The sequence below is a fragment of the Mesitornis unicolor genome, unplaced genomic scaffold, assembly GCF_000695765.1.
Source record: "Mesitornis unicolor isolate BGI_N332 unplaced genomic scaffold, ASM69576v1 scaffold1576, whole genome shotgun sequence".
Classification (NCBI taxonomy): Eukaryota; Metazoa; Chordata; class Aves; order Mesitornithiformes; family Mesitornithidae; genus Mesitornis; species Mesitornis unicolor.
The window spans coordinates 9,213-29,693 of NW_010192811.1; the positions used below are offsets into that span (position 1 = coordinate 9,213).

General features: G+C 41.9%; 1 protein-coding gene across 1 annotated transcript in view; it reads left to right on the plus strand.

Annotated features, from left to right (window-relative positions):
- Positions 1–363: 363 nt before the first annotated feature.
- Positions 364–20,481, plus strand: part of MAP3K9 (mitogen-activated protein kinase kinase kinase 9) — a 25,746-nt gene continuing 5,628 nt past the window's right edge. Inside the window, exons 1-6 of the mRNA XM_010187219.1 lie at positions 364–536; positions 8,743–8,891; positions 13,284–13,459; positions 15,963–16,203; positions 17,287–17,457; positions 18,155–18,308. Of these exons, the coding sequence (XP_010185521.1) occupies positions 454–536; positions 8,743–8,891; positions 13,284–13,459; positions 15,963–16,203; positions 17,287–17,457; positions 18,155–18,308 (974 nt within the window). The 5' untranslated portion in view covers positions 364–453. The remainder of the gene's footprint in view (positions 537–8,742; positions 8,892–13,283; positions 13,460–15,962; positions 16,204–17,286; positions 17,458–18,154; positions 18,309–20,481) is intronic.

A 20,481-nucleotide genomic window follows, 5' to 3' on the forward strand; every position in this document is an offset into this window, starting at 1 on the left:
TACTGGCTTGCTGAGAGAGGATTAATTAGGAAATGTCTTCCCTTATCTGGATTTCTAGAAGTTACAGTGGTTCACTTCCTCTTAGCAGAGAATTATTCTGCAGAATGACACTGGACGCTGTATTGAATGATTGTTATTGTCTGTTTGTTCTCTGGGGCTTAGAATTTTGGTTAAATTGGAAGTTATTTGCTAGGCAGCTGTCCACTTGCCAGATGAAGGGATCAGCTTGAAATGACTTGTGACGGTGTGTGGTGTGTTTGAATAACTGAGAGTCAGGGAAAATCATGATCTTTCTGTACGTAAATACTGGCTTTACTCTGCCTACCTTTTATTCCCTCCCTCCTCTTTTCTCCAGTACTGATACTCGAAAAGGTGGAAAATGGAGATCTGAGCAACAAGATATTGAAGATCACGGATTTCGGCTTGGCCAGGGAATGGCACAAAACTACCAAAATGAGCGCAGCTGGGACATATGCCTGGATGGCTCCCGAGGTCATCCGCTCCTCCATGTTCTCCAAAGGCAGCGATGTGTGGAGGTATCGGTTTGGCATTAAGGGATTGGATACTAAGGAGTCACTAGGCCTGCCAGGAAACCCCTTTTATGTATAAGAACGATTAGTGGTGAACCAAATATTAAAATTCAGGTCTTAATAAGACTGTATCCACCAGCTTTCCATCCCTCAGACTTTCAGACTACTTGGTTTTAAGAGTAAATTTTTTTTACTGTAGAAAGTGGTGAACCAGCTCCTGCATGCCTCTGAATTTTTGTCGTTCTATACGTTTACATTCAGATTATCCTAGGATTCGTAATCAAAATTCCTTCTGCTTTATCTAAACCAGACTTTTTGTGCTTAATTAGCTATTGGCTGACATAATCAAAGGTTATAAAACAATCTGTGAAGTGCTTAAGATTACTGCTTTTTTTACTGTTTATCGACGGCAAGATCATCTTATGTTTTGGTAGTTATCTGTCACTGGTGTGTATGTACACAAACACCCTGTTCCTAATTGAATTCCCCGTGCAGCTTCAGCCTGAATACAATTTTTTCCACTTTCACAATAATTTTTTGAATTATTTCCCCCATTCCAGTCTTTCACATGAAATAATAAATCTTTTCTCTAGGTCCATCTGAGTGTGTAATCCATAAGTAGTAATTTGCATGTACATATTGTCTTTTCCATTCATGCACTGGGATTTTTGAGAACAGGAGCAACTTTGGTGGGGAGGAGTGTAAGGTTTGGCCCAGAGACTTCCAGAAATTGAGTGTGACCATCAGGTGAACTGGTAAACCCTGAATTCGGTAAATAGGTCTAGGACCAGGACTTTTCTGGATGCTGTGTGGTATAGGATCAGTACTGAACATCTGAAACAGATGAAATAGATGGAATTTTATTTATCCTGTGGGGAGAGAGGTATTGAAACGTCAGGGTGACTTGGTCTTTAGAGCAGTAAGGTTCTGTCACTGGCCAGTAGTGCTCCCACACAAGTGTGTGCATGCTGTGAAATCTGTCAGGATAAATAAATATCCCAGCTGGCAGAATTGTCTGCCTGTTATGACAGAGTCTTGGTGTGGGGATTTTCATTTCCCTTACCCAGTTTTACCCACTAGATAATGTATTGCCGTGTGATAAGTCTGTGAATTTGTATTTTGCATGCTAATAGTGGGGATAAAATTCTGATTCTGTCATTAAATGTGGTAGCCTCTGGAGTTAATCTGAGGTGAACAGAGCAAGCTCCAGGCTTTTATTCCGAGTTGAAATCTGGCAGAAATGAAAACCTCAAGGCTCTGCACCTTTTCTGTGCACGTGTTGACAGTACTGGTTTGTACACAGCTTGTCAAGCTCAAACCTCAATCTGCTCTTCTCTGAAGCAGTGCCAGGAATGACCTTTGAAGGGTAACCTGGGAGAGAGGGAGAAGGGAAGGGGGAAACTATTCCTCTGGGATTGTAACGTTCCTAATCCAGGCGTGCTGTGGACTGATCAGTAGATGTTCTGTGCCAGTATGACCTGATTTTAAAAAAGATATAAAACTTAATTGGTGATTTTTCATGAAGGTAGCCTATATACCTGTGCAAAAATGTCAGCTTGGCTTGTTTGGTAGTATTTCAAAATACTCTATTTTTAAGATTCCTTCATCACTTTCTCTTTTTATAGTTACCAGTCTTCTCTTGAAAACAAGCTGAGTTTCCCTCAGTGCTGCTCCTTAAACAGAGGGTCATCACCACTAAGAGAGCTGTTATACTGCAATCTGAATTAGCTGCCTCTCTCTGGTGGCCAAAACCTTGAGTCACAGTTAAATAAGCTGGAAAGAACATAACTGAAGCATGTATGCAGAGGGCAAATACCTCCTACTGTGTCCGTGGTTGTAAGCACTGGATTTTATAAAGCAGTCATGGACAGGTGTCATAAATCCTGTCTGCACCCAAGGATGAAACTTGGAATTCTTACCTTTATTTATCCTATTAGACTCGCCCCTCCTCTTCGTTAAACACTCGTGCTAAGGGATTTTTCTTTTTGCCTGATAACCTTCCAGTTAGTTTGTGCAGCATCAACCGAATTGGATGTCTCTGTCCCTAACATTCACAAACCATTTTACTTCAATGCCTTTTCTGTAAAGCTCACTAGAATAGTACACTGAGGAACAGAATAAAACGGCTGAATTGTTGCCCAGAATCTTACTCTGCTTGTGTTCTTGCTGCACAAACACGTGAAGAAGATGTTGAAGATTCTTGCCAGGACTGAAATTTCCCGAGTCAGTCTTATCTCATCATAAAGAACTGCTTTATGCAGTCCATTTCAAAATATATATCAAGCTCCATTTAAAATACGTAATCTGTTTATTTTCCCACTCTTGAAGGAGGGTTGGCAAAGAATTTCCAAGGCTGAGAAATGCTCCCAGACACTGCTCTCTGTCGCCAGGGGCTGAGCCACTGTAAAGCTTGTTGATAATTGCAGTACATTTTGCTAGTGAAAATTTCCTGCTATGAATTTTGCTATGCTGCACCCACAAGCTTTAGATATAAAGCAGAAACCTTGTGCTTGTATTGCACAAAGGACAGAGAAGCTGTGGTTTTATTTAAATATGTCAGTTCCTGTAAATCTATTTATGTGTTTGAGAGGAGCGTTATGTATTTGCTTTGGATTTACAGGGGTGAAATTGAAGCACGGATATTGCAGCTTATCCAATACCGTATGGCAAGCCAGGGTTAATAGGCATATAATCCAAATTTCCCTGTCATTTTAACTGCTTAAATGTATTTCTTGTTTGCTGCTCACTTCATTTTGGCTTGTGCTGCTTAAAAGACAATCGTGTTGTCAATATGGTTGCTATGCTGAAGATAAAGCCGCCATACGACCTTCACCTGAGTTCCCTGTGTTCCTCAGTTTAGATGCTTTTAAGATGTATCTGCTTTAAAACCAGTTAAATAATTAGGAATTTAATTTTCCTTTAGGAATGGGATACCAAAACTACCTAAAACCTTCTTGATTAGCAGACCAAGATGTTTCAGGCATTCAGTGGTGGGTGTGGGAACTTCGGTCATTAGGATATTTCATTTGAATCGAATGTTGGCAAGCACTTTCATCCAAAACTGATTGCTTGCAGGCTTCTGTAGTCCTCTGTGTAAAAGGAGGCACTGGCAAGACTTCAGTACCTGGCAGGTAAGTGTTGACTGTCAGTACTGGTAGAAGCCCATGTGGGAGAAGTGTACACAATTGATGGTTGTGAAATAAGCAGGAGATTTCATCTCTGGAACTGCCAGTCCAATAACATGCAAAATGCTAACTGTTAATAGCAATTAAAATGTCATGCAGTTATTTTCTTAACAAAAGTAATATTCTAGTTTCAGTTGTTGCTGAGATCTCTTTGTTGGGCTGATAGTTCCTTTCTCATGGAAAGTGCTGAATCTAGGGAGATGGAGAAGAGGAACCTGTGGTACAAATGCCATTGAACAATAACAGTAAGAAGAAATTACTGTTTTGTTTTTCTAAGTTCACAGGTTTACAAGGGAGGTGGCAAAATCACATGTGAAATCCTGCAGACCTCCAGCCTGCCTCTCCCTGAAAATCCAGTGTGTAGGATTGAACCTGATGTTAAATGGCTTAAGGGATTACTGGATCACTGCGAGATGGTTAATTATTCATACAAGTGTCAGTTGACTTGGACTCATGGTGTGTATCACATGGTTCATTTTGTAATTAAAGTCCAAAAACTACCACTGGGTGCTGGAAGAATAAATTAACTTGACCAGTTTTTCTTCCTCCCTGTTCAGAAAGAGGAGAGGCCCTTGATTCTTTCTTCCTATGCCTCTTTTTTTATAGAAATCTCTTCTGTCTCTGGCTTTTGCTTTTGTAATTTCCAGTCCCCTGCTTGAGAGTTAATGGAAAGCACTCTGAGCACCTCTCTTGCTGTTAATCACTTGGGACAATTGTTCAAATGCCACAAAGCAGTGTTTCTCTAGTTCTGTGGAAGCAATATTCTTAGCAGTGGATTGGAAGTATGTGAGGAAGAGGTGGCATTCAGTTTTGTCAGAACCAAAGTGACCTTTCCTGCAGTATATACCTCCAGTGTAACGTTGGAAGAAACATGGTCCCCCACAGCATCCTTCTCTCTATGTTGGAGAGGTATGGATTTGACGGGTGGGTAAGTGGATAAGGAATCAGATGGATGGTTACATTCAGAGAGTAGTGGTCAGTGGCTCAATGTCCAAATGGAAGATGGTGACAAGTGGTGTCCCTCAAGGGTCTGTACTGGGTCCAGCGCTGTTTAATATCTTCATTAATGATATTGACAGTGGGACTGAGTGCTCCCACAGCAAGTTCGCTGATGACACCAAGCTGGGTGGTGAGGTTAACGTGCCAAAGGGATGGGATGGCATTCAGAGGGGCCTGGACAAGCTGGATAAGTGGGCCCAGGTGAACCTCATGAGGTTCAACAAGGCCAAGTGCAAGGTCCTGCACCTGAGTAGGGGCAATCCCAAGCACAAACACAGGCTGGGTGGAGAATGGATTGAGAGCAGTCCCAAGGAGAAGGACTTGGGTGTGTTGGTTGATGGAAAACTCAACATGAGCCAGCAGTGTGCAGCCCAGAAAGCCAGTTGTATTGTGGGCTGCATCACAAGAAGTGTGGCCAGCAGGGCAAGGGAGGTGATTTTGCCCCTCTGCTCTGCTCTCGTGAAACCCCACCTGGATACTGCATCCAGCTCTGGCACCCCCAGAATAAGAAGGACATGGAGCTGTTGAAACGGGTCCAGAGGAGGCCACAAAGATGACCAGAGGTCTGGAGCATCTCTCCTATAAGGACCAACTGAGAGAGTTGGGGCTGTTCAGCCTGGAGAAGAGAAGGCTCTGGAGGGACCTTATTGTGACCTTCAAGCTTCTGAAGGGGTCCTACAGGAAAGCTGGGGAGGGACTTTTTACAAGGGCAGGCAGCTATAGGATGAGGGGGAATGGTTTTAAAGCAGAAGAGGGTAGATTTAGACTGGGTATTAGGAAGAAATCCTTTACTGTGAGGGTGGTGAGGCCCTGGCACAGGTTGCCCATAGAAGTTGTGGATGCCCCCTCCCTGGAGGTGTTCAAGGCCAGGTTGGACGAGGCTTTGGGCAACCTGGGCTGGTGGAGGTGTCCCTGCCCATGGCAGGAGGGTTGGACTGGATGATCCTTAAGGTCCCTTCCAACCTGAACCATTTTATGATTCTATGAATGATGAGTCAGATTTAGACAGGCCTAATATATGCTCAGTCCACTATTCATTTTCTTTGAGTGCCTTATGAATCCTAGGAGAGCAAAAAGAAAAAGAGAAATCCTTAAACTGCCGTTTATTTTTTTTCAAATGAAGCTCTTGGTACAGTGAGAAATTGAGAACCTTGATGGAACCAAGTTAAAATCTCCTGTGACTGAAATTCCGTATCTAAGTAGGAAAAGTGGCATTGAGTCTGTCCAGCCAAGGTGACAGGAGTTAAAATTAATGTTAAAGACTTGGCAGGTCAAGGGAGAGACTGCAAGAATACATGTGGTGATAATGAAAATTTTGATTACTCCCAAATGGAGAGGGCAGTCATTGCTTTGAAAGAAGAAAAAAATTAATCTTTTAGTTTCCTGGAGCAGGTATTCAAGGAGCTTTTAGGAGGAGCAACACTTTTTCATTTGGTCTTCAGGTGTGCTTGGGAGGCCTCTAAAATAATGCAATATGACCATGGTCAAAATATATATACTGAGCAAGAGTGATTGGAAAAATATTAGTCCATTACAATAGTGTTTAATCTCAAGGAGAGTCATGACAACATTGAGGAGTTTAGTGTAAATACAATAAAAAGGGAAGGTGCAACATGGATCTCTTTTAAAGACACTGTGTTAAAGCTCAGAGTGAATGCATAGGAAATCAATGAAGACGACGACGCAGAAGAGACTGCTGGAAGACATCCTTCAAAATGTTGAACCTGTATCCAAATGAGGAAAATTAGGCATGAACATAAGTGCTGGTGAGTTGAATGTAAAACACTCCAGAAGATTAAAAAGGTTTTGAGGAGAGCCTTGCAAAAAGCATAGAAACAAAGGAATTGCTTTCAAACGCAGCACAGATGAAAACCCTGTGGGACAACACACGGCCCAGAGGTGACCAAGATGTAAGAGTGCAAAGAAGATAAAGGCTATAGCAGGAAAAACTTAGTAAGTGGCTTCTCTCCTAAAGGGCTTTTTTAAAGCTGAAAATTTCTCTTTAAGGAAGCCAAGCTGGAGGACATCTCCTACTGAAGTACTGTCTGCAGAGGTGTTAAAACTGACTGATAACGTGAACAGTAACCAGTCTCTGGGATTTACAGTAACAATGGAGATTTCCACAGGAACGTGAGAGAGCCGTCTGAGTTAATAGCTGTGGTGTTTAATCTGTTGCTTAAAGCTTCCTTAATACCACAGAAATGGAAGGCAGCAAGCATGATGACAGGTCTTAAAAGAGCTTCCTGAGGATCAGCAAGTCTGATTTTCTGTTCTGCTAACGGGTAGAAACAGCACTGAGGAGTGGGGAGCTGGCAGACATACGAGCATATCTGGGGAAGAGTCAGCTGTTGGAGAAGGAAATCGTGTCTTGTGAAACAGTGAGAATTCCTGGCGGATTTGTGGACAAGTGGTAAGATTGCTTACACCATATTTGGATTTCTAAAAAGTTTCAACGAAGTCTTCGTCAAAAGCTTTTAAAGAAAATAAATTGACGTGAGAAAAGAGGACAAGTCTGTTTCTCATCGCTTAGTTCTTAACTACTAAAGGAATAAATTAGTTTGGTGGTGAATTCTTGTGTTCAGCATAACCATGAAAGCAGTAAATGGTTAGGTGATGACATTTGCTGATGATACAGAGGTTTTCAGAAAGAGAAAGATTAATCCACTGCAGAGAGCTCAGGAAAAAGTTGATTATACTGAGTGATAAAACAGATGAAATGGTGCTGCTTGGTGCTTATTACCTAGGGATGATTTTGCATGTACAATGATGGGTTCTAAATCTTGCTATTGTGATTCATTTAAAAGATATCGGAATTACTGTAGATAACCCAGCTCATTTTGTTAAGAAGTCAGAAAAAATTAAAATTTAATAGGAAAGAAGTAAAGAGGGAAACAGGAAATACTGTTCCTCTCCCCGTATCTTTAAAACTTTGTGATTTTGGTCATTCCAACAAAAAGGTTGAAATGCGGTGAGATGGCACAGATGATGCCAAGGGCAATTAAAGATATGAAATGGCTTCTGTTCAGGAGAGTGACTAGATAAAGATTTAGATAGATTAGGATTTTTGGGGCTGGAAGAGAAGCTGATTTAGGCAGGATGTAGTGGGAGCCTGTGAAATCATGGATGGCATTGAAGGAGCTAATAGGTAACATATGCTCACTCTTCCTTGTACTGAAAGAAGCAAACGAAAGCAAACGAAATTACCAGGTGATGAGATCCAAACACACCAAAGTATTTTTGGCAATGTATCATTAAATTTGTGAAACTCGCAACCATGGAACATAGTAAATGGGTTCAGAAGCAAATAAGACAGATCAGAGGAGAAAAAAACCTGTCTCTCCTAGAGGCAGAGAGAATATTCTGAAAACATTTTGTTTGCTGTGTACCTGGGGGTGTGGAGAACAGTCCTGAAACTATTTCCTAACATAGTAAATGTTTCTTAGAATATCTTAAGAACAACTTCATTTTGAAGAAGTATTTCGACAGATCAAGGGAGAAAAAAAATTCTCTGGCTTGGGTTTCCTAGAGGCAGAGAGAATATTCTGAAAACATTTTGTTTGCTGTGTACCTGGGGGTGTGGAGAACAGTCCTGAAACTATTTCCTAACATAGTAAATGTTTCTTAGAATATCTTAAGAACAACTTCATTTTGAAGAAGTATTTCTCACTTGTTTCTAAAAATCACAGACCACCAGACGAGCCTCCCTCACATTTTTTGAGAGTTTCTGCGTTGAAGTTTGCTAAACCAGTCAGAAGATTTATGGTAATGTTTTTCAGATGGTTCCCAGTTTCCAGAGAGAATGAGTTTTGACTAAAGGTGAAAATGGCATCACATTTCAGTGATATTTTTTTAAAAAGCAGGTAAAATAAGGCACCTGACCAGCTTGGCAGACACAATGAGCGTGTCCAGAAAAGTGCAGTTTCTTCTGTGCACCAGACTCACCCTGATAGGTCCAGGTACTTTCTTGTTGCTTAACAAAGAATATGTTCAAGTCAAACGTGTTCTCTTCTCTGCTTTCTTCCTGGCAGTTACGGTGTGCTGCTCTGGGAGCTGCTAACAGGAGAAGTTCCATTCCGAGGGATTGATGGTCTTGCAGTAGCATACGGCGTTGCCATGAATAAACTTGCCCTTCCGATCCCTTCCACCTGTCCAGAGCCTTTTGCCAAACTCATGGAAGGTAAGGCAGCTGTGGTGTGAGTATGGCTTATGCTGTTGGGCAGTGTCTCCTTCTGTTGGTTGATATTGAAGAGCACAGATCTCTCAGATGCTTTATTCACAGAATCACAGAATGGCTCGGTTGGAAAAGCCCTCTGAGATCATCATGTCCAACTGCTCCTGTCTACCCACTAAACCATATCCTTAAGTACCTCATCTACCCACTCCTTAAACACATCCAGGGATGGTGACTCCACCACCTCCCTGGGCAGCCTGTGCCAGCTTCTGACGACCCTCTCAGTCCACAACTTCCTCCTTATCTCTAACCTGAACCTCTCTTGGCACAGCTTGGTGCCGTTTCCCCTTGTTCTATCCCCCATCCCCTGGGAGAAGAGCCCAGCACCCACCTCTCTCCAAGCTCCCTTGAGGCAGTTGTAGGTGGTGATGAGGGCTCCCCTCAGCCTTCTCTTCTCCAGGCTAAACAAGCCCAGTTCCCTCAGCCGCTCCTCATCAGGCTTGTTCTCCAGAGCCCTCCCCATCCTTGTGGCTCCTCTCTGAACACGCTCCAGAATCTCAACATCCTTCTTATAGTGAGGGGTCACTTCAATAGTGCAAGTTGTTACAGGATCTCTAGGCTTGGCTGTTAGTGTGCTCTCGCAGTGACTCCATTGCAAGAGCAGTATGTGAAAGAAATTTCCCTCCCATTTGTTATGAGCTGGCTCTATAGGAAAATGGGGACTGTAGCTGTCATCAGCTAGCTGCTTGTCTTCTCGTAGTGAAGACTCACCAACACCAAACCTTCACATATTTTGGTCTAATTTGAAGTCTTCAACTTGTTTTGAAATTCATAGCTTGAGCATCTTGCTAGGCAGTGTCAGATTGATTTGGAACGAAACTTCATCCTACTGACATTTCAGGGAGCGGTTTTAAATGTGGCTGTGACATTTGAAAACAACCCAAATTTTCAGTCAGAGTGATGTGATTTTCTGCTTTGTGTGTGGAGATAATTCATGCCCAAGGTGGGCTGCATATGCATGAAAGAAATGTAGGAGTGTGTCAGCAGAGCTGCTGTAGTTATTAAAAAGGATTCCATGAGGTAGTTTTTGTGGTGTACCTATGTGGGCTGCTCTGCTCGCTATTGCAACTCCTCATATTTCCTGAGCTTCAGTTGTTCCTCTTCTTCTTCCTTCCCTTCCTCTCTCACAATAGTACCTTTAGTGGGTTTTCTTCTGTGCCCTTATTCCCAAGGATTTCCAGGTGTTTATATGTAATAAACATTTTTATACCCATCTGGCAGAGAGAAAAGCTGAGGTAAAGAGAAATCAAACACATTTTATAGTCTTAGTGAGAAAAGAGTCAGTCTGAACACAGAACTGATATTCTGTGGCCTCTGGTAGTGTTTTTAGCTCCAGGAAAGGAATTTACTTCATGCAAGAAAATGTTTCTGATGCATTTGTCTGCTTTTAGAGCACGCTTGCCTTTCTTTGGTCTTTTCTGTAGGTTACAGGCTTCAGTCAACTTAGAAAATTTAATGTAGTGTTATGCTAAAAAAGAAATGTCTCACTGGGTAGAAAACAGCAGCAGAGTTGCAGGTATAGTAGCTTGGAAGGACTGTGAAGCAAGAAACTGCATCTGAAAGAGTTAATGGAACTACCAGCTCAGTGTTGTGCCAGGGCAGTTTATTTGGACCTGGTTCTGCAAAACAAGAACCCTGGATTTCTTAAATGTAAGTGCGGCATCTGCTGCTGGGGTTGAAAAGAATGCCCTCTGTTGGGAAAGTTGGGTAGAGGCACATGGCCTGCGCTTGAACCCAGCAGCACAGGGGTGAGCACCCACCTGGCTTTGGAACGCTTGGCTTCTCCATGTGCAGAGAACAAGACGACAATTACTTTCTGCCCCTTCACCAAAACTGTTTTTCAAACAGTCTGTTTCCCGTCTCGGGTGAACTCTTGCTCCCCTAGTGCTGCTTTTACTTTTGAATTGCTGCCCTGGTGGTCTTCACTGAGACAACAAAGCTGAACTTTCCCTCTTGACAGAAAAGACTTGTATGTTACAACTGTCCTCATTAGTGCAAATAATGGCAGATCTAGGCCTGGGAAAAGAAAAGCCATGGGCCACCTGCATAGTTATCCTGTTCACTCATTCATGCATTTGGATGGCTGCAGCATTTTGTTTTACTTTGGGTCATGTTTGCTTTGCCATGCTTAAAACCTGAGGTAAAGAGGCAGTGATTATGGCACTGACAGTCCAGCTGGATCACCCATTACTGACTAATTGGTCAGCAGCAGGGGACCTTCAGAGCACTCTTTAACATCCTCAGTTCTCTATTTTTGATAAGAGAAGCAATTTGAAATCTATAAACACACATAGGTTCCAGCTTATGCCTCCTGGAACCCAAGCAGATGCTTAAATACCAGCATCGTGATACCAGGAGTTTTGAAACCAAAGCTCCCCAATGCACAATGTCAGTAATGCTAAAATCAAAGAAAAGACCTGCAAAACCAAGCCTCAGCAGTTGCACAGTTTTTGCAAAGTGTTATTTATTTTTAATTGCAGCTGCTCCTTGGTGTATTTCAATCCACAGAACTGATCAGAAACACAGAATCGCTCGGTTGGAAAAGCCCTCTGAGATCATCACATCCAACCGCTCCTGTCTACCCCCTAAACCATATCCTTAAGTACCTCATCTACCCGCTCTTTAAACACATCCAGGGATGGTGACTCCACCACCTCCCTAGGCAGCCTGTTCCAGCTTCTGACGACCCTCTCAGTCAAGAACTTCCTCCTTAGCTCTAACCTGAACCTCCCTTGGCACAGCTTGGTGCCGTTTCCCCTTGTTCTATCCCCCATCACCTGGGAGAAGAGACCAGCACCCACCTCTCCACAAGCTCCCTTGAGGCAGTTGTAGGTGGTGATGAGGTCTCCCCTCAGCCTTCTCTTCTCCAGGCTGAACAAGCCCAGTTCCCTCAGCCGCTCCTCATCAGGCTTGTTCTCCAGAGCCCTCCCCATCCTTGTGGCTCTGCTCTGAACACACATTCATTCTGATGAATGAATGTCTTTTAGGACATCAACAAGATTGGGTTTTTTCAACTTCCTTTTTCCAACTGTAAGGTCTAAGAAGCTTTAGGACGTTGTTATAGCTCTTGCCTTGTGCTGCAGTAATGTGTGTCTTAAATCCAGTGACCATTTAGAGCAATGACAGTGCAAGCATATTGAGACCTATGCATTACTTCCTTTCACTCGTGCTCAAGAGCTGTGTTCTCTAGAAATACACTGGAATGCTAGGTTTTTCTGTTTGATTCTTCTCAAATATTGGCATGCAGAAGTCTAGCAGTACTAAAGGATACTTGTTGAACACGAACCCGTGTAAGTGCCAGTACAGGACAGAATAGACTGAGAAACTAGAAATGAGGGTGAAGTGAGAAGGAGGAATGAATGAGTAAGAATTTCCTATTCCAAAGTGGTGTTAAGTTAAACATTGTGACTTACGGCTTTTAGAAACCATGTTCTTAATGATTTTGTAGCTTGAGATATTCCTTCATACCATTTTCTGCTTCTGTTTCCAACGTTCAATTCCCATCACTGTAAAAGGTGTCCCTTTTTATACTGTTGCTAGTTGAGTTGGCTCGTGTGGTAAAAGGAGTACCTTAAATTCTGCGGTTTTAGAGCTCTGTAGTGGGGTAAGTCATTGCATTAGACTGTAAATGAAAAAGCTTGTTTATCAGTGAACAAACAAGACAAGCTTGATCAAACAAATTCCTCTCAAATAATAAAAAGGAACCCTTAAAAAGAAGAAAACTCCAAATGCAGTATTTGGCGTCATTATTTACATGAATCTCCTATTTTCATTCAAGTTATGCCCAGTCTGCTTTGCAGGAGAGATTTTCAGTTCTGTGGAAGAGATTCATGATGACTCAGCTTAGCATCAGAGTTTGGCATTAGAAAGAGCTGTGATAGATACCCTTCTGCAGCATGGCTGTTAACTCTGCAGTGTAAGTGGGATAAAAGAACTGTTTACCAGAGTCTTGCGTGATACCTCCACTCTGTGAGCACATACGACTAAAACCAAAATAAGGACATTACGATTTTTTAAATACATGCTTGAAAATGTAACTTGCTGTAAAATTAGTAAAGCTCTATTTTACTTGGCACATTATTGCAGTAGAACCTAGAGACCAGGTAGTTCAAGAGCTGAAGTGATGATGGATATTGTATAAGCATGAAGGCGTGAATTCCATACTTGAATTACGATTGGACTGTAGTCAATGCAAGTGGGGAATGGGAAAGATGGGGTGGTAACACAGAGAGTGTGCATGCCACTCTTAGCCACTGGGGATCAGTAAAGTACTGCTCATCCTCTCAAACCTCCATGCTAAGAGATGCTTAACGGTTGCTTGTCTTTGTCCTGTTCTAGATTGCTGGAACCCTGACCCGCACTCACGACCTTCCTTTACCAGTATCCTAGACCATCTCACTGCCATAGAAGAGTCTGGTTTCTTTGAAATGCCCAAAGATTCCTTCCACTCCCTGCAGGAAGACTGGAAACAAGAGATCCAAGAGATGTTTGATCAGCTCAGAGCCAAAGAAAAGGTAAGTAGAGAAAAACACTCCATGCTTGTGCTCTCTGGATTCTAGTTTTCCCATTTCATAATTCAAACAGAGATCATTGTTCAGTGCATCCCGGAGTTAATTTTGTGTGTACTTTACGAGAGCTTGTAATAAGTCCCCTGAATCAATGGCAGGTTTTGATGCATACGAGGGCAGAATCATGAGTAAAATAAATAGCTGCATCCTGAGCTGCTACTCTTTCTCATACCTTAGAGAGCTTCCATTATACTCTGTGCAGTCTGCTAGCATGAGTTGTCTTTGTTGTTTAACGCATCTGATAACTATTTCACTGTTGGCATCTCAGAAGAGAGGCTCAATTATAGCTGTTAACAGTAGAAGTAGGAGGGGTAGTTTGGGCATACGTACTCAGGCAAACATGGGAGCTGTTGTTCTGTCAGGTCTGTGTTTTCCAGGTTTTGAGCACAGCCAGAGTGGATAGACTGTAATAAACAGGAGTACTGGCCAGGGGAGTGCTCCATTAGCCTTTTCATTTCCTGCTCTTTACTCATGTGGACTTCAACTGTAACAGCTAACAGGAATAAAAAGAATTGTGACCATTGGCCTTGAAGAGTAGAAGTTAAGTGAAAAAGCTGAAGTTTTCTTCAAGCATACTTGTAGACAGCACAGCTTGCTTCATCTGTGTGAAGTCCTTACAGACACTGTCTTTACAGTTGATATGAAATACTGCAATGGAATCAGTAAAGCAATAACATTTTTGTAAGCTTATAGCCTCTTGCCTGAAAATAAATTCATACTAAACGGCCGTCTTGGTTTTGGCTGAGAAGTTGAGTTTAGGAGACAGTGAAAAAGAAAAGGAGATCTAGGGCAGGGCAGATAAGTCCCACAGCAACACTTAAAACATTTCTATTCACTTATTATAGGAGCTTCTGGGAAAAATAAAGTAGCTAATAGGCATTTCCGTGCTACACTGTGTTGTCCTTTGTATAATGGTGTTGGAACATTTTTTGTAAGCCAGAAGCTTCAACAGACAAACAGAAGACTAAAACACTTGTAGCTATGCTGACCTCAGGTTTTGAGTACTGTATTCCTCTGTAGCAATAGAGCAAAATAGAATGTTATGTTCTATTCACCTGGGTAAAGGGTACCAAACCTTCCCAGTGATGGGACAGGTAACAATGATACTAAACCCCCCCCCCACAACCTAAAAAAACCAACCCACAAACCAAAAATGCTAAATGAAAATCTGTCTGATAACATAAAGTCTAACTTGAATTCTTCAGTTTGTACCTTCTGCAGTGGAATTAGCTAACTGGAGATAATTATTCTGAGGGCTGAATCCTTTTGTCCTTGTGGTGAGTGCAGTAGGGTGAGAAGAGATTTTGAGATCTCAAGGACGATTTCAGTTGATTCATATTATCAACAAAGGAAAGGTTGAAAAGTTTGCCTTATGCTTCTTCATGCCTAAGAGGCAGCCATGCTTGGTGGAACATGATGGGAATGACCTCCTGATGATGTTTTCTTCATTGATTTTTGTTAGAGCTGTGCTTTGTGCTATTTTCTGATGCATGAGATGGCAAGGTTATTTTTAGACGGTTTGAGTCAATACTGAAGTTAACATAAGTACTTTCTGAATAGGAAAGCAAGGATTAATTCTTTTCAATGATATGAATAACTCTTGCATGGTACTCTCCAGTGGCTCTTGTTAACCTGTTCACGTCAGATACCCAGGATCTTTTCTCGTGATGCTGAGTTTAGGATTCAGTTCTGTTTTGTGGAATCACAGAATGGTTGAAGTTGGAGGGACATCTCGAGGTCGTGTGGTCCAACCCCTCTGCTCAAGCAGAACCACCTGGAGCGAGTTGCCCAGGACCATGTCCAGATGGCTGTTGAGTCAAGGAGAGAGACTCCACAACCCCTCTAGGCAACCTGTGCCAGTGCTCAGTAGTGCTCACAGTATGAAAGTGTTCAGAGGGCATCTCCTGTGTCTCAGTGTGTGTCTGTTGCCTCTTGTCCTGTCGCTGGGCACCACTGCAGAGAGCCTGGCTCTGTCTTCTTTGCACCCTCCCTTCAAGTTTTTACAAGCATTGATAAGATTCTTCTTTCCCTCCACCCAAGCCTTCTCTTTGCTAGGATAAGCAGACCCATCTTTCTCAGCCTTTCCTCCCAGGAGAGATGCTCCAGTCCCTTAATCATCTTAGTGCCCCTTTGTTGGACTCTCATACTCCGGTATGTCCATGCCTCTCTTGTACTGGAGAGCCCAGAACTGGACACAGCACTCCAGGTGTGGCCTCACAAGTGCTGATGTTCAAGTTTTCCTACCTGGTATGAAGGGTCTTGAATGGCAAGCATGGAAGTTTTTCAGGATTGTTTAAGGTTTTTGATTTTCAGCTGAGCCTTTAAACAGCGATGCTAGCAGTGCTGTAAGCACAAGTCGTTGCTGCTGTACCTTCAGAGTAGGTAATGTTAATCTTAACCCGCAGTTCACAAGGTAGCTTTTCTTTTCTACTTTCTGATCTCCATGCAGGAGCTACGCACATGGGAAGAAGAGCTGACTCGTGCTGCTGTTGAACAGAAGAACCACGAGGAATTGCTACGAAGGCGGGAACAGGAGCTGGCAGAACGTGAGATTGACATCCTGGAAAGGGAGCTCAACATCATCATCCACCAGCTGTGTCAGGAGAAGCCTCGGGTGAAGAAGCGCATGGGGAAGTTCAAGAGGAGCCGTCTCAAGCTGAAAGATGGCAATCATATCAGCCTGCCTTCAGGTTGGTGACATGTTAGGCTGTTCTTTGGGAAAAACATGCCTCTTTTGGATCAAGACATTAAATTTGATGCTCTTGTGGCTAGCATCAAGTTCCAAAAGTATGAAGGCTAGAAGTAAGTTTGTGATGTTACGTGTTGGTTAGTCAATGGCTGTGTATGGTCCATGCTAAAATTGTTGGTGTTGCAGTTGAACTGGTTAATACTCAAAATGATCAGTTTAGTAAAGGATGTACATTAAAAATGATGGAGGTTTTTGCTCTGGGAATATTTTACATCGTGTTGCAGCAGAAACCATAGTCTACTGGATTTCTTGGTACAGGAATGTAAAAATTATCAGCAACCCATTGATAGCTGTGAGACTACAGCACTACATTGCTAGTGCATATGGGAACTCATGTTAGCACACAAGTGACCTCTAATACCACTCTTCTGGCAAAAATACTAAATATTGGTGAGGTGTCAGGGAAGTCACTCTTAATAGCGAAGATGGTGATTTTCAGAAATACTGAATCCTTAGCATTTCTGCTGCGAATTCTATATGGAGATTCAGACTCGTAGAAGAACAGAAGTGTGGGTTTTGTAAATCACCTAAGGCCCATCGCTACCTCAGGGATGATAACTTGCACTATGTTCTTCGTTTTCTGAGAGAGACTGGCTGTTCAGAAGAGCAGTAATGATAAAATGTGCATGTTAACTATGTCTTTCTTTGGGTCTGTAAACACATATTGCTGGTGGCTTTGCTTAACTTAAGAAACTGAGAGCTAAGGTGAAAGGAATTTATACAGGGCTATACTTTGGCATGGATGTCAGTCAGCACATGGGGATCTGTGTGTGTCCGTGTGTATCTCACACATGCACAGAGAAGATATTTTTATGAGTGTGAATGCACATCTTTGTTCTGAAGTAGCTGCATGTATGATGGGTGGATATCAATTAGCCGTAAAACTTCACTTCTACATCAATCCTGTAAGTTGTGCTCTTTAAAAGTTACCATAAATTAATTGTTTATTAAAAAAAGAAAGAATTTTAACTGTGTCTTTGTGCTTTTGTTCTGATTTTTTTGTTTGTTTGTTTTTGGTAAACAGACTTCCAGCATAAATTCACTGTGCAGGCTTCTCCAACGATGGATAAAAGAAAAAGCTTGATCAGTAGCTGCTCCAGCCCTCCAGCAAGTCCTACCATTATTCCCAGACTCAGGGCCATACAGTGTAAGGAGCTCAATGTAGTATTGAATGTGGGAAATGTGCAGTCTGTCAGTGTGGTGAGATGCCAAGATTCTGTATCTAGGACAGGACTGTAAAAAAATACATTCCTAAAATGTTTTCCTTGTGCCCTCCATGTGTGCATTTTGAGAGAAAAATGGAGTGTGTTGGTGATAAGAGGGAGTATCACCTTTGCAGCCCAAACCTTACTTACCCAAGTTCTTGAAACGTTGCTGCTTGAATGTATGGAAAATACATTTCTTAGGTGTGCAGATTAATTTTTAAAAATAATAAGTTGCAGAATAGATCTGTGAAACATTATTGAAGAGGATTAAGTTCTTGGTGGAAGGAAAGAAAAAGAAGGGCACTTGTCATGTTCCAATAACAAAACAGAATTAGGCAGACAAATGTGTCTTCATTAGAAATATGAATGGGTTGTTAATTAATATGCAGTGTTTGTATTGAATATCATGATACTTGTGTACCTGGTATCAAACTGGTGGCTCTAAAAGAGAAACCAGTGCTGAAATAAAGCTGTGAAGCCTATCTAGACTAATTTTGAAGGGATCTGTTTGTTTAATCTGTGTTGATAAATGCTCAGAATTATGGGGAAAAAGCCTGAATGGTTGTTTTCAATACCATTCCTGTTCTGGCCTATGTTTTATTCTTGCTGTAGCTGTGGAACCATTTTTTTTTAATTTGTGTATCTGTTTTTCTTTCCCATTTTCCACTGCTCTTCCCACTTGTGAAGTGACTCCTGCTGAAAGCAGTAAAACCTGGGGACGAAGCTCAGTCCTTCCAAAGGAGGAAGGAGAGGAAGAAGAGAAGAGAGGCCAGAAGAAAAAGGGACGCACCTGGGGACCGAGCTCCCTCTGTCATAAGGAGCTAGGTGCAGGAGAAGATGGGTAAGAGAGGGCTTGGAAACAGACTGCTTTCCAGGTTCTGAAACTGGTTGAGATTTGCCTATCCTCTGCAAGGACTTTTACAAACTTATTTGCTGTACCAAAGATGTTAGAGATTCAGAACAGTTTACAAAACTGCATTGCATTGAAGCCCTTGCTGGAGGTCTAGCACTGAACTGATGCTTTCACTGTCTGTGACTACCTTGTCGTGTATATTTGTAAGCAGTAGAACTTCTCCTTAGCTGTGCAAAACTGTTTTTCTGGTAGCTTTTCTTTCTTTTCAGGCTCAACTTTCTGTAGTTTCGTATCATAGCTGAAAATCCTCCTCTCTTACAATTCTCAGCTATGCTTTTTCTTGTCTTAAATGCCATTATTTAAAAAGTAGCTGGTAGAGTCAGGCAGGTATCTTCTCTTCAGGCTTTTGAAAAGGACATGTACCTTAAGTGAATACAATCTGAAAGTGATTTTTGCAGAGATACAGGTTGTACCTGGCCCTTTTCTATAGATTCTTGTTCTGTGGCTTCTTTTTTTTGGTGTGTGTATTTATACCAGGATTCCAACAGATCATTGCTGAAATGCTGCTTTAAACGTAGGAGTGTTTTGATCTTCTAAGAGTTCTGAGTGCCTCGTGATTTGTAGTGGAGTTTGAAACTTTTTCCCCTGCTAAACTGATATTTTTACTTTTGCCATATTTTTAGCAGGGAAAATAAAATAACTGGTTAGAATTTATCTTTAATATTATGTGCTCAGGTGTGAAATTCCTGGAAAGTAGGTGTTTACATAGTGCATCACTATTGCAGTCCTCGGTGTTCTGATGACATTAGAATATGTTGTCCCTCAAAGGTACTCTCGACATGGTAACAGTTACTCGCTAACCATGGTTGATCTTAAAACTATCCTGTTATCTCTACAACTGAGATGTTCTGTAGTATTCATCACCTTTTCCACAGAGACTCAATACAGCTACAACATTGTGCAGAGCATCTGGAACATGACAGTGATGCTGAGAGGGCTGTAAGGTTACCATACAATGAACTACTGCTCCTTGCTGAGATCATGCCAGATTGCAGAGCTCTTTAAAGGGAGCAGGGTTGCAGTGAACATTAGTGACAACTCAAAGGATAGAGTGCTTGCTATTTTTAGTGTTTTTAAATTTTAAGATTGGAGAGTAGGGAGATAAAAATTGGGGTCAAGTGAAGAGCTAAGCTTAGGATGGAAAAGTCCATGTCACAGCTTCTCCGTGACACTGTTCTGGTAGCAGCAGTGCTGCTGTTCCAGCTGCTTACACAACTCTATGATCAAGGAAACTTGAATCTTCTTCTTTTTCATCACTTTTCACGTGTTCTCCACAGGAGGTAATTCCAAACTTTTGCAAGAGTGATATTGTGGGAATTGCAGTGAAATTCTCTAGCATGAGTAAACTGACCTGTGATTAAGTAAAGGCAGTCATGAAAAGATCAGACAGTGATTATTCACCCTTCTGCATTTCTCTTTGAGCATAAGGAATATACACAGCAGCAGGAGGTTACTGTGCTGAACTGCAGGGACTGGATGAAGCTTGGTGTTGGACTGGTGTGTGACAGTTCAGTTGTGATCTAAGAGATATTCTCAGGGATATGTGGTGTAGTCTTGATTATCTTTCAGCTTGGGTGTTCTTCACCCTGTTTAAATTTTGATGGCGTTAGTGATTTTATGGAAGGTGACATTGGATTTCGGACAGTCATAGTCCTTTAGCTGTTCTCCCTTAAGATCTTGCAAGCTAAATAGGGGTGAGCCTGGGAACATATGCTTTTTATTCATGACAGTATTGGATTAATGCCTCAACACAGGGTTACAGAATGGCATTAGGACACCAGAGTTGCTGTCTTACAGTTGTAGGGATGTTTTTTGCAATTTGCTGAGCAAATAAGCCTTGTCATATTATCACTCCTGAAGAGAGGTGCTTTTGACTTCCCAATAGAAGAAGACAGCAGAGAAGTAACTCAACCATAATACAACAAACAGAATAATAACCTTACTGCTATTTAACCCAAATAGACTACAGGTAAGAAGTCTTTTAGGTTCCTTGATTGTCATGCTCGTTACTGAAATTGATAGTTCTGCTGGCAGTGCTTTCAAGTCATTCCAGTTGCTCTTTCCTTGGAGCAGTAACAGATAATACTGCTGTAGCAAGAAT